Consider the following 13499-nt stretch of genomic DNA (forward strand, 5'->3'; position numbering starts at 1 on the left):
AATTCAGTTTCGAGACCCAAACACTACTGAACCGTCTTACTACCCCTTAGGAAATTTCACTTTACCACTCAGGGCCTCTACCCCTTAGAGGGAGCTGTACAGTGTAAAAATTGTCGATGAAGACAGGGGCTGCAATACAATAATAATTGAGGATGTAGGTCTCAAGTGCTTTTTGACATGAAAAGGTGGGCACAGAAGGGGAATTCATAGTGGGTGGCATCAAACTAGTCAGAAGACTAACAAAAAAAAGGGATACACTTTATTATAATTCTGCTGTAAGATGGCGATCTATGGGGAATTTGATCCAATTTTGCTTTAACCTGTCGATAAATGGGAGATTTCTTACAATTTTGCTATAAAACAGGGCATTTTTTTACAATCTGGTGTAACGGTGGTGATGTATGGGCCAATTTGTTACAACTTTGTTTGTTACAATTTTGTTGCAACATGGTGATGCTTGGAACAATTTATTGCAACTTTGCTGTAACATAGCGATGTATGGAGGGTGAAGTGTAAGTGAATCTTTACTGTGAGAGACCACAAGTTAGCATCATTGGCAGAAGATGTCATTCGTTTTGTATTAGAAGAAAACGTTAATACCCTAGCCCGGAGTTCCCATAGTGTTTGGGTGACTTCGAGCAGAAAGTACACTCATGCTCATAAATTAAGGATAATTGCATAATGTGGTGCCACACAATGTGGCACTACACAAAACTGGTGCTAATAACATAGGGACATAGGGAACACACACGATACAGATTTGTAAGTCCACGGTTTTGATGACAAGTTGAGAAAACCGTCCCGAAACACATGTGCTACTAAACGCTACTGTTTCCTGCGCATGTACCCCAACATGAGTATGGGATATGATCACCATGCACACGTACACAGACCGCACAACTGGTTGGCATACTGCGGATCAGGTGGTCGAGCAACTACTGGAGTGTACCCTCCCATTCTTGCACCAGTGCCTGTCGGAGCTCCTGAAGTGTCATAGGGGTTTGAAGACGTGCAGCGATACGTCGACCGAGAGCATCTCAGACGTGCTGGGTGGAGTTAGGTCTGGAGAACAGACAGGCCACTCAATTCGCATGATATCTTCTGTTTCAAGGTACTACTCCACGATGGCAGCTCGGTGGGGCCGTGCGTTATCATCTATCAGGAGGAAGGTGGGACCCACTGCACCCCTGAAAAGGTGGACACACTGGTGCAAAATGACGTCCCGATACACTTGACCTGTTACAGTTCCACAGTCAAAGACATGCAGGGGAGTACGTGGACCAATCATAATCTCACCCCACACCACCAAACCACGACGTCCATACGGGTCCCTTTCAAGGACATTAAGGGGTTGGTATCTGGTTCCTGGTTCACGCCAGATGTAAACCAGGCGAGAATCACTGTTCAGACTATACCTGGACTCGTCCGTGAACATAACCTGGGACCGCTGTTCCAATGACCATGTACTGTGTTCTTGACACCAAGCTTTACGGGCTCTCCTGTGACCAGGGGTCAGTGTAATGCACCTTGCAGGTCTCCGGACGAATAAACCATGTTTGTTCAGTCGTCTGTAGATTCTGTGTCTGGAGACAACTGTTCCTGTGGATGTGGTAAGGTCGTGAGCAAGGCTACCTGCAGTACTCCGTGACCGTCTGCAGGTACTGATGGTGAGATATCGGTCTTCTTGCGGTGTTGTTCACTGTGGACGTCCCATACTGTAGCGCCTGGACACGTTTCCTGCCTGCTGGAATCGTTGGCATAATCTTGACATCACACTTTGTGGCACTCGGAGGGCCCTTGCTACGACCTGCTGTGTTCGACCAACCTCCAGTAGCACTAGTATTCTACCCCTCGTAACGTCATCAATATGTGTTCTTTGAGCCATTTTCAAGACACAGGCACCATTAGCACGTCTGTAAACGCCTGCACACTTACTCGCTGCACCGTACTCTGACATGCACCAACACACCTCTGCGTATGTGGACTGCTGCCAGCGCCACTGTGCGACGACCGCAGGTCATATGCACCGCATGGTCGTACCCCGATGTGATTTAAACCACCCACCAGAGCGTTGTTTCACCATGTATCAGCATTATCCTTAATTTATGAGCATGAGTGTAGTTGAAAGGGGGTAGTTGAAAGTATATCCAACCTTTTTCATATATACAGGGTGTTACAAAAAGGTACGGCCAAACTTTCAGGAAACATTCCTCACACACAAATAAAGAAAAGATGTTATGTGGACATGTGTCCGGAAACGCTTAATTTCCATGTTAGAGCTCATTTTAGTTTCGTCAGTATGTACTGTACTTCCTCGATTCCCCGCCAGTTGGCCCAATTGAAGGAAGGTAATGTTGACTTCGGTGCTTGTGTTGACATGCGACTCATTGCTCTACAGTACTAGCATCAAGCACATCAGTACGTAGCATCAACAGGTTAGTGCTCATCACGAACGTGGTTTAGCAGTCAGTGCAATGTTTACAAATGCGGAGTTGGCAGATGCCCGTTTGATGTATGGATTAGCACGGGGCAATAGCCGTGCGCGGTACGTTTGTATCGAGACAGATTTCCAGAACATTCCAGCCTATGACTCGCGACTGGGGAAGACCTAGAACGAGGAGGACACCTGCAATGGACGAGGCAATTCTTCGTGCAGTTGACGATAATCCTTATGCCAGCGTCAGAGAAGTTGCTGCTGTACAAGGTAACGTTGACCACGTCACTGTATGGAGAGTGCTACGGGAGAACCAGTTGTTTCCGTACCATGTGTAGCGTGTGCAGGCACTATCAGCAGCTGATTGGCCTCCACGGGTACACTTGTGCGAATGGTTCATCCAACAATGTGTCAATCCCCATTTCAGTGCAAATGTTCTCTTTACGGATGAGGCTTCATTCCAATGTGATCAAATTGTGAATTTTCACAATCAGCATGTGTGGGCTGACGAGAATCCGCACGCAATTGTGCACTCACGTCATCAACACATATTTTCTGTGAACGTTTGGGCAGTTGGTGATGTCTCGATTGCGCCCCATGTTCTTCCACCTACGCTCAATGGAGCACGTTATCATGATTTCATACGGGATACTCTACCTGTGCTGCTAGAACGTGTGCCTTTACAAGTACGACACAACATGTGGTTCATGCACGATGGAGCTGCTGCACATTTCAGTCGAAGTGTTCGTACGCTTATCAACAACAAATTCGGTGACCGATGGATTGGTAGAGGCGGACCAATTCCATGGCCTCCACGCTCTCCTGACCTCAACCCTCTTGACTTTCATTTATGGGGGCACTTGAAAGCTCTTGTCTACGCAACCCCGGTACCAAATGTAGAGACTCTTCGTGCTCGTATTGTGGACGGCTGTGATACAATACGCCATTCTCCAGGGCTGCATCAGCGCATCAGGGATTCCGTGCGATGGAGGGTGGATGCATGTATCCTCGCTAACGGAGGACATTTTGAATATTTCCTGTAACAAAGTGTTTGAAGTCACGCTGGTACGTTCTGTTGCTGTGTATTTCCATTCCATGATTAATGTGATTTGAAGAGAAGTAATAAAATGAGCTCTAACATGGAAAGTAAGCGTTTCCAGACACATGTCCACATAACATATTTTCTTTCTTTGTGTGTGAGGAATGTTTCCTGAAAGTTTGGCCGTACCTTTTTGTAACACCCTGTATACTTGGACAATGTAGTATCCACTGTATAACAGCATCAGTTAGCATTATCAGCGGAATCCCACGCACCTTGACTGCAAAACTGTACATCACTCCGGTAATTCGACCTGCTGTGATGCAGTTCATGAACAGATTCCAGAGGGTGCTTTCCAACAGGATAACGCTCGCCCACATACCACCATTGTAACCCAGCATGCTGTCTTGGCCTGCTCGATCACCAGAACTGTCTCTAATCGAGCACACATGGGGCAACATCTGACGACAACTCCAGCTTGATCCACAACCAGCAAAAACCGTCCCTGTACAGACTAACCAAGTGCAGCAGGTATGGAACTCCATCCTAAAAACAAATACCCGGTACCAGTAAAACAAAATGCACCCACGTCTGCCTGCTTGCATTGAACTTTCTGCCGGTTACATCGGCAATTAATATGCCAGCATTTCATATTTGTAATTGCCTACCTCGCGCTTACATTAACATGTGATCCTGCAATGTTAGTCACTCAAATCTATTACCTAGACAAATGTGTTCCAGAAATTTCATTTCTCCACATCACTTGTTTTCTGGTGTTGCGATTTTTTTTTCCGTCGGTGTATTTAGATCCTGTGCAATGGTCCGCAGGTCGGTAACCCAGAGCACCCCGCCTACACTGAACAGTACATGGTGCCGCTGACGGCGCCGTTCACGTTCTGGGGCCGGGTGTACAGCACGGTGACGCACGTGTACCTGAGAGCCGTCGACTGGCTGCTGTCGGGCGGGCACGTGGACAGCAAGTTGCGCGAGGTGCTGGGCGCGGACACGCCCCCGCTGGCGCAGGTGGTCCGCAACACCAGCCTGGTGCTGGTCAACAGCCACTGGAGCGTCGACCAGCCCGCTCCCAACGTGCCGGCCTTCGTCGAGGTTGGCGGGCTGCACGTGGAGGAACCCCGACCCCTGCCGCAGGTGGGTGCTCGGCGTTACGACTGTCGATATTCTTAAAACTATCGGTAATCGGATATATCGATATTTTAAAGACCTAATTATTCGCTCTGGCTATATCGAAATAATGAATCGATATATCTACAACTAAAAAATATCGATATAACGGCATATAAAAATCTTCTTTCACTTGCGCCTTTGTCCCGCAATGTGCACAGGGTCGGCGTGGTTACAACGAATTTGGCAAAATTAATTGAAAGGAGTGGCCAGATGCCCTTCCTGCCGCCACCCCATACCCCCCAGGAAGGAATTAGTATACCCCAACTGTCTGCGTCTAGTGTAAGACATGAAATAGTGCGGAAGTGTTACAAATGTCTGCGGGTCGTGTAACTGAGGCGGGATGTGGGGACCAGCCCGGTATTCACCTAGTGGGATGTAGAAAAACGTCTAAAAACCACATCCAGGCTGGCCGAAACACCGGCCCACGTCGTTAATCGGCCGGGCGGATTCGATCTGGGGCCGGCGCGTTTTTTTTTTTTTTTTTTTTTTGGGACAGCGCCCCAGACCGCTTTTTTTTTTATTTTTCCATTACGCTTTTTTTTTTAAAAAACGCAGTTCCTCCGCTTTATGGTCCAACAATGCGACCACTTTTTTTTTTCAGCTATCCTAGCCACGTTTTTTTTAACAAAAATGAAAAAAAGGGAAAAATGATTTTGGAAGGTTGGTTTTTCTACTTTTTTTTATTTTATGTTATTTTATTTTTATACAAATGGATGAAAGGAAGGCCGTTCCTCTGCGGCTACATAAACAGAATAATAGGAAGTCGTCCCGTTACGACAAAGGATGCTCCATACTATAGCCCGCTGCGAATTTTTCGATGACTGTCTTCTCGTTGCTGTGTTGTTTCCGTTGTTTGTTCAAATCTCATAAAAAAAAAGGAAGTGGGAAGAGGTGCTATGGTTATCTTCTCTTGTCATCGATAATCCAGCTGTGAGGCGGATTATGGAATGCGCTCCAAAGAAAATTAGAAAAATATTGCCTATATTTAGGGTTCCTGACGATCGCACAATGTCGTTCGTTGAGGTAATACCAAAAATCGGGTACTGTCTTTTCGCCATTACCGAAGAGGTAGTGAACAGCGTGGCCGCTGATCCACGTCACAGAGTTCGTTTTTGCTCTTGGGAAATAAATCTCATCGGGGAAAAGAAGTGATCGGGTAGTTATCCTGTCGGGAGTCGTGCGTGTGAGAAAAGCCAATATCTGACGCACCAAATACCAAACGTCCTTTGCCGACCCGCATTCGAAACGATGTTCATCCGTGTCAATCACTTGGCATGTGGCACACAAGGGTGAATCAGCTAGGTGGATGTGATGTAGGCGGGACTGGCACAACTGTTTCCCATTAACAGTTACGTACCATGCAGATTGCACGTTAGTATCAAGGGTGGTGGCATTCACTGCCTGCCACACAGCGCGCCACTTTGTAGCGGGGTGTTTGCTTTCAATCACATTCGGCGTCATGTTCATTTGCATGGCAGCATATATCGCCCTCGTCATCATCAAGCGTGTGGGTAGTAGTGCGGTGCGGATGTAGCTTAATTCAAGGAAGAACTGGCTAATGTAGAAGAAAGGTGCTGGGATGTCCGATACCATCACAGGGGGTGCGAGTGAGATTGGTCGTAAGGCCTCTAATAAAAGACTTGTGAGGCACGTCGGACTTCGTCGCCACAGTTGCAGGTGACAGCTGACGAACAGGGCCTTCGCTCTGTTCTGAACATGACAAAGGCCTAAACCCCCTCTGCTCCTCGGGAGGGTTAGGGACTCGTAACGAATCTTAAATAACATGCCCGTATTAACAAAGGATCCCAAAACCGCCAACATGCGGTGAGCCAGGGTAGGTGGTACGGGGAGTATCTGTGCAAAATGGGGGATACGTGACGCCAAATACACGTTAACATATCGTGTCCGTTGCAGGAGGTCTAGATGTCGCAGACGGTGGTCACTTATTCCTGCTCTCATCTGATTCAATAAACGCCTGTAGTTAATGGCTGTTGAAGGCTTCATATCAGATGCGAAATCAATGCCAAGACAGCGGATTGTGTCACTGATTCTTAGCGGTGCGACACTCTCGTCGGGTAGGCCTCTGCCTATAGACAGGGCGTGTGATTTGTGGAGATTGAGATGGCTCCCCGATGCCGCGCCGTAGGTCGCCACCCACGCCAGTGCTGCACGAACTTCGTCATTATTGCGAAGAAGGAGTACCAGATCATCCGCATAGGCAGTGCAGCAAAAAGTGTGTCCACCAAGGGATATTCCAGTCAGGCGTTGTCGGAGGCCGCAAAGGAGTGGGCGCTCTCGGCTAACCTGGTGTGTATAACAGCATATAAAAATATCGGCTGCATATTGTAAATATACTCCCGCTTTTAGAGCTGTATTTTTAAGTATTGATTTATTATTAGATATTATGTACATCAACAAGCCAGCAACCTGCCTATGCCCCTTGGAGCAAGAATTGAATGGAAAATGATCCACATTCACACTTAGCGATAAGCACTTCGCTAACAATGGTAACTGCATGTAAGCGGCACAATAAAAAGTGTCCGATGGGTCCGTCTTTTGGTTTCGTCACATATCGGATTTGTTCAGAACACTTCGTTCCATTTCCGGTCCGCAGCTCGTGGCCTCGCGGTCGCGTTCTCGCTACCCGGGCACGGGGTCCCGCGTTCGATTCCCGGCGGGGTAAGGAATTTTCACCTAGATGATCCCGTGTTTTTGTTGTCCTCATCATTTCATCATACATGAAAGTGGCGAGATTGGACTGAGCAACGGTTGGGAATTTGTACGGGCGCTGATAACCGCGCAGTTGTACGCCCCACACACCAAACATCACCCTTATTCTACTTCCGTGTTTTTTTTTTTCATTTCTGCCAACGCCAGCGACCCAGCAGTTTTAGTGTCAAGATTGCATGGTGAAGCTCAATGTTGCAGTTTCCGTTGGTAGCCCCAAGTGCCGATTACATCGTCATTTCCCCTCACATGTCCCCACCCACCGCAAAGACCAGTCTTGCCATTTAGACTTTTGTTCGTAATTTTCAGCAACTGTTTTGGAAGAATGCTGATGCGAAGAAATAGTGCATTACTTGCCTTGAAAATTGTTTTTTAACGGAACTGGTGGTCTTCACATCGGATGTCTTTTTTATTCCATTCACACTACCACCCCTCCCGCCCCCCCCCCCTCTCCCCCCGTGCAATAGTCCTTTTGTGCCACATATACTGGCTTCACACAGTCAAAGAGGAAGACTGGACTTCAACGCTCAAAAAGTAGTAAGACTTCTTCAGACAGTGAAAAGAAAATTATATTCTACTACTATTTCAAAATAAGAGCTTCAATTAATCCATTAAATTTCGGGCATGCAGCCGCGCAAATAAAATTTCTTCTACTGATATTTCGGCCGCGTATCGTCCGGCCATCTTCAGAGCGAGTCACAAGACTGACGACAAGGTGCCAAGCGCGGCCTTATATGCTCCACCGCGGCGGTACTGCGCATGCGGGTCACAGATGCTGCGCCGCCTGTGGCGAAGGCGTACGGACGTTCGATGTGCTTATAGATGTTTGATCGGCGGCGGTGACACGGTGACGACTTCTCTGCAATTTAATTAGTCCAAGAGCCGGATTCCATGCTTTGTCCAAATTAAAACCTTTATCTCTGTTTTTTAAATTGTTGGCTAATCGAATTTCTATGGCTTCCTTGAATACAGATTCCCAAAAAGAAGAGGTGGATGTTAAAATCTTCACATCACTGTAATTCATGGAATGACCCGTATCAAGACAATGTTCGGCCACAGCTGACTTGTCTGCTTGTAATAGGCGTGTGTATCTTTGGTGCTCCACACACCTCTCATGAACGGTGCGTGTTGTTTGACCTATGTATGACTGCTCACAATTTCCGCAAGGAATCTGGTACACACCCGCCTTACGAAGCAATAAATCGTCCTTCGCAGAGCCGAGTAAAGCCGCAATCTTCGTGGGGGGCCGGAAGATCACCTTAACACAGTGTTTCTCAAGAATACGGCCTATCTTTGAAGAAAGAGCACCCACATAAGGCAGAAACGCCCTAGATCTGAAGAAATTACTATCTTCTTCCGCATCGTATACCTTCTTTTTAGGTTTTGCATCGAATGCTCTACGAATTTGTTGCGGAGATGTTCAGATCTAGGGCGTTTCTGCCTTATGTGGGTGCTCTTTCTTCAAAGATAGGCCGTATTCTTGAGAAACACTGTGTTAAGGTGATCTTCCGGCCCCCCACGAAGATTGCGGCTTTACTCGGCTCTGCGAAGGACGATTTATTGCTTCATAAGGCGGGTGTGTACCAGATTCCTTGCGGAAATTGTGAGCAGTCATACATAGGTCAAACAACACGCACCGTTCATGAGAGGTGTGTGGAGCACCAAAGATACACACGCCTATTACAAGCAGACAAGTCAGCTGTGGCCGAACATTGTCTTGATACGGGTCATTCCATGAATTACAGTGATGTGAAGATTTTAACATCCACCTCTTCTTTTTGGGAATCTGTATTCAAGGAAGCCATAGAAATTCGATTAGCCAACAATTTAATAAACAGAGACAAAGGTTTCAATTTGGACAAAGCATGGAATCCGGCTCTTGGACTAATTAAATTGCAGAGAAGTCGTCACCGTGTCACCGCCGCCGATCAAACATCGATAAGCATATCGAACGTCCGTACGCTTTCGCCACAGGCGGCGCAGCATCTGTGACCCGCATGCGCAGTACCGCCGCGGTGGAGCATATAAGGCCGCGCTTGGCACCTTGTCGTCAGTCTTGTGACTCGCTCTGAAGATGGCCGGACGATACGCGGCCGAAATATCAGTAGAAGAAATTTTATTTGCGCGGCTGCATGCCCGAAATTTAATGGATTATTCATTACGCCGCGAGAAGTTGAAAATGCACAAGAGCTTCAATTATTTACGAAAAAATTGTGAAAAAATATAAAATATTAATATCGGCACTCGATACTCGCATTTAGTCATCGATATATCGATAGATAATATATCTTCGGTATATATCGATATTTTATCAACAACCCTACTCGGTGTAGCTCCGTGTAAACAGATAAGATGTGCCACTTTCTTTCACATCAGTAAGAACTTTTTTTTAATACTAAAGCGAAAATAACACAATGAGTCATAAAAAGACTTTGACACACAATTTACTTAATGCACCATGACACCTTCCCCAACCACGACAACATCAGATGGTATAGCCAGCTGTATTGACCTGGTAATGTCTCTACTTTAGAGTCTTGAGGACAACAGCCCAATAAATTCCATCTTGGCTGATACCTAAGTTCTTTATCCTCCAATTTTTCCACATTTGTTGGGGCAGGACGTCTTCTTGGGGATGGATAGCGTCGCCTATTCTGACCTTCCAACTTTTACGAGGGTTTGAACTTCCAAAGATTCCAAAAGTCTCATTTTGAACTTGAATTCTTTTACTAACTTAGTTGACTTAAAGACTCAATCCCTCTCGGTAAAGTAGTAAGTCCTCTTCCCACGAGAAAGTGCGCAGGCGTGAGCCCATCAGTCTGGGAGCTAAGCCTAGAGTTGACTGCGTCTCCGTTACTTACGGACTGATTCGCCCGAGTACTTTACGAAGGCATTATTTTAATGAACCAACCGTCCTTTGCAACCACCTCTGCCCACTTCCAACCAAGACTCACGGGAAGCGATGAACTGCCAGGCAATCTTTTTTTACAAAAACAGACATAATGTCTTACGGGATAACCGCAATCAGTGATTTTATAATGTTACTTAAAATCCGTCTTGATTGCAAATTTTTTTTATTATTCATATGACCGGTTTCGGTTCATTCAGAACCATCTTCAGATCTGTAAAAATAATTACGCTAATTTACTATTTCACGAAAGCAAATCTTTTTCATCCTATGTAATCAATATCAAATGTACCAGAACGTACCTGATATTTCAGTTACAGGAGTAACCCGTCCAAATCAGCAACTTTCACAAGCTACGTCACATAAAATTGGTTGGCAAAGTGCACGTCATTTATATTAAATATAACACTATTACCGACAGGTGGCGTCTGGTACATTTGTTACATTCTATTTGCACATACTGTATTCAGTAGATGTTTTTTATATTTAAAAATTCTGACCTTCCAACTTTTACGAGGGTTTGAACTTCCAAAGATTCCAAAAGTCTCATTTTGAACTTGAATTCTTTTACTAACTTAGTTGACTTAAAGACTCAATCCCTCTCGGTAAAGTAGTAAGTCCTCTTCCCACGAGAAAGTGCGCAGGCGTGAGCCCATCAGTCTGGGAGCTAAGCCTAGAGTTGACTGCGTCTCCGTTACTTACGGACTGATTCGCCCGAGTACTTTACGAAGGCATTATTTTAATGAACCAACCGTCCTTTGCAACCACCTCTGCCCACTTCCAACCAAGACTCACGGGAAGCGATGAACTGCCAGGCAATCTTTTTTTACAAAAACAGACATAATGTCTTACGGGATAACCGCAATCAGTGATTTTATAATGTTACTTAAAATCCGTCTTGATTGCAAATTTTTTTTATTATTCATATGACCGGTTTCGGTTCATTCAGAACCATCTTCAGATCTGTAAAAATAATTACGCTAATTTACTATTTCACGAAAGCAAATCTTTTTCATCCTATGTAATCAATATCAAATGTACCAGAACGTACCTGATATTTCAGTTACAGGAGTAACCCGTCCAAATCAGCAACTTTCACAAGCTACGTCACATAAAATTGGTTGGCAAAGTGCACGTCATTTATATTAAATATAACACTATTACCGACAGGTGGCGTCTGGTACATTTGTTACATTCTATTTGCACATACTGTATTCAGTAGATGTTTTTTATATTTAAAAATTCTGACCTTCCAACTTTTACGAGGGTTTGAACTTCCAAAGATTCCAAAAGTCTCATTTTGAACTTGAATTCTTTTACTAACTTAGTTGACTTAAAGACTCAATCCCTCTCGGTAAAGTAGTAAGTCCTCTTCCCACGAGAAAGTGCGCAGGCGTGAGCCCATCAGTCTGGGAGCTAAGCCTAGAGTTGACTGCGTCTCCGTTACTTAACTCTAAACAGACATCAGAAGAAGCTTTTTAACCTAGGTGTAGATTTTAATACTGATAACGAAACGGCGTATAAAAAGTTGCATACTTTTTGTGAGAGGGTCGTGAACTTAACTGAGATAGAATTAACAAAAGATGAGCAGAATCTTTTAAATAAAGGGCTGCAATATAACCTAAACCCCGCAATTAACTCAAATACAATAAAAAAGACTGTCGCAGAAGTGAAAATTGCATGTGATATCGCAAATATGAATAGATACGAACAGACAAACACGGCAATTAAAGTAAAGAAGTCGATTATAGATGAAATGCACTCTGCTCACAAGAACAGAAACGAACTACTAACTCTTAAGGGCTTGAATAAGAAGTTAGAATCACGTAAGGCTATCATCACAAAGGCAGATAAGGGCGGCACTATGGTTTTAATACACGATGCAGACTATATAGAGAAAACTGAAAAATTCTTTATGGAAAACGGAATAGTAGAAGTCAAGAAAGATCCAACCAAGAAATTTCAAACAGAAATAAGGAAACAAATAGATAACAGTGTGTTTCTATTCACAGAGGAGGAAAAGTTTAAACTGAAAGTAATGAACCCACGAATACCCGAATTACGATCACAAATAAAGCTCCATAAAGTTGAAAAATCGATTCGCCCAATCGTTAATAACACTAGCAGCCCAAGTTATAAATTAAATAAAGAGCTAAATAAGAGATTGAAGGCAGCATATACATATCGTCGGACTTTCAACATTAACAACAGCTACGAATTTGCCGAACAAATTAAAGACGTACTTATACCTCAGAATGCGTCACTAGCTTCATTGGATGTCACCAATCTGTACACAAACATTCCCGTAAAAGAAACGATTGAGATCATTAAGAACAATCTCCTCACTCATGGTAAATTGGCACTGGGGGAAGTGATTGAACTAGTGGAAATGTTGGAACAAGTCTTGTCGTTCAATTACTTTACTTTCAATGGTAAAATTTATCAACAGAAAGACGGGCTGGCAATGGGGAACAGTTTAGCTGGGACGCTGGCTGACATTTTTGTAAATCACTTAGAAAACAAATTCTTTGATGAAAATCCTAATATCGCTGAGAAAATTGTATATTACAGAAGATATGTGGACGACTCCATTTTATTATACAAAGGAGATAAAAATGATATCGAAAACTTAGCACAAAAAATGAGCTCTCAACACCCGAAAATTAGATTCACCATGGAATTTGAAGAAAACAACCGTATAGATTACTTAGATTTAACACTAATAAAGAAAAATGGGAAGCATGAATTTAGCATATTCAGAAAACCTACGTGCACAGATCTAGTTATCAATGAGCGCTCTTGTCACCCACCGCGATACAAATGGGCATATTTTACTTCGATGGTATACAGGCTACTAAGATTGCCACTAAGCCAACACGAAGTAGAAAAGGAGTTAAGTATTTTAAAACAAGTGGCCGTAGCGAACGGATATACGTGTAAGCAGGTGATGAATACTTATAGGAAGATAAAGAAGAGGCTAATGGAACAAACAGAGGGAAGTCAAGCAGCAGTTAAGAGGAACAACAAGAAAAAATATGCAGCTCTCACTTACAATGGAAGAATTGCAGACAAAATTGAAAGATGCTTTCGTAAATCCGACGTCAAAATAGGGTTCCGAACAAATAACACCTTAAAATTGAAGCTCCGGCATAGAATATGTAATAGTAGGAATAAATTTCAGGATTCAGGTGTATATAAAATCAAAT

General features: G+C 44.3%; 1 protein-coding gene across 1 annotated transcript in view; it reads left to right on the top strand.

Annotated features, from left to right (window-relative positions):
• The window catches only part of LOC126088176 (UDP-glucosyltransferase 2-like), a 139150-nt gene that overhangs the window by 88875 nt on the left and 36776 nt on the right, over window positions 1-13499 (top strand). The window contains exon 4 of the mRNA XM_049906300.1: window positions 4302-4622. Within this exon, the coding sequence (XP_049762257.1) occupies window positions 4302-4622 (321 nt within the window). The remainder of the gene's footprint in view (window positions 1-4301; window positions 4623-13499) is intronic.

The sequence above is a fragment of the Schistocerca cancellata genome, chromosome 6 (genome assembly GCF_023864275.1).
Source record: "Schistocerca cancellata isolate TAMUIC-IGC-003103 chromosome 6, iqSchCanc2.1, whole genome shotgun sequence".
In the NCBI taxonomy this organism is placed as follows: Eukaryota; Metazoa; Arthropoda; class Insecta; order Orthoptera; family Acrididae; genus Schistocerca; species Schistocerca cancellata.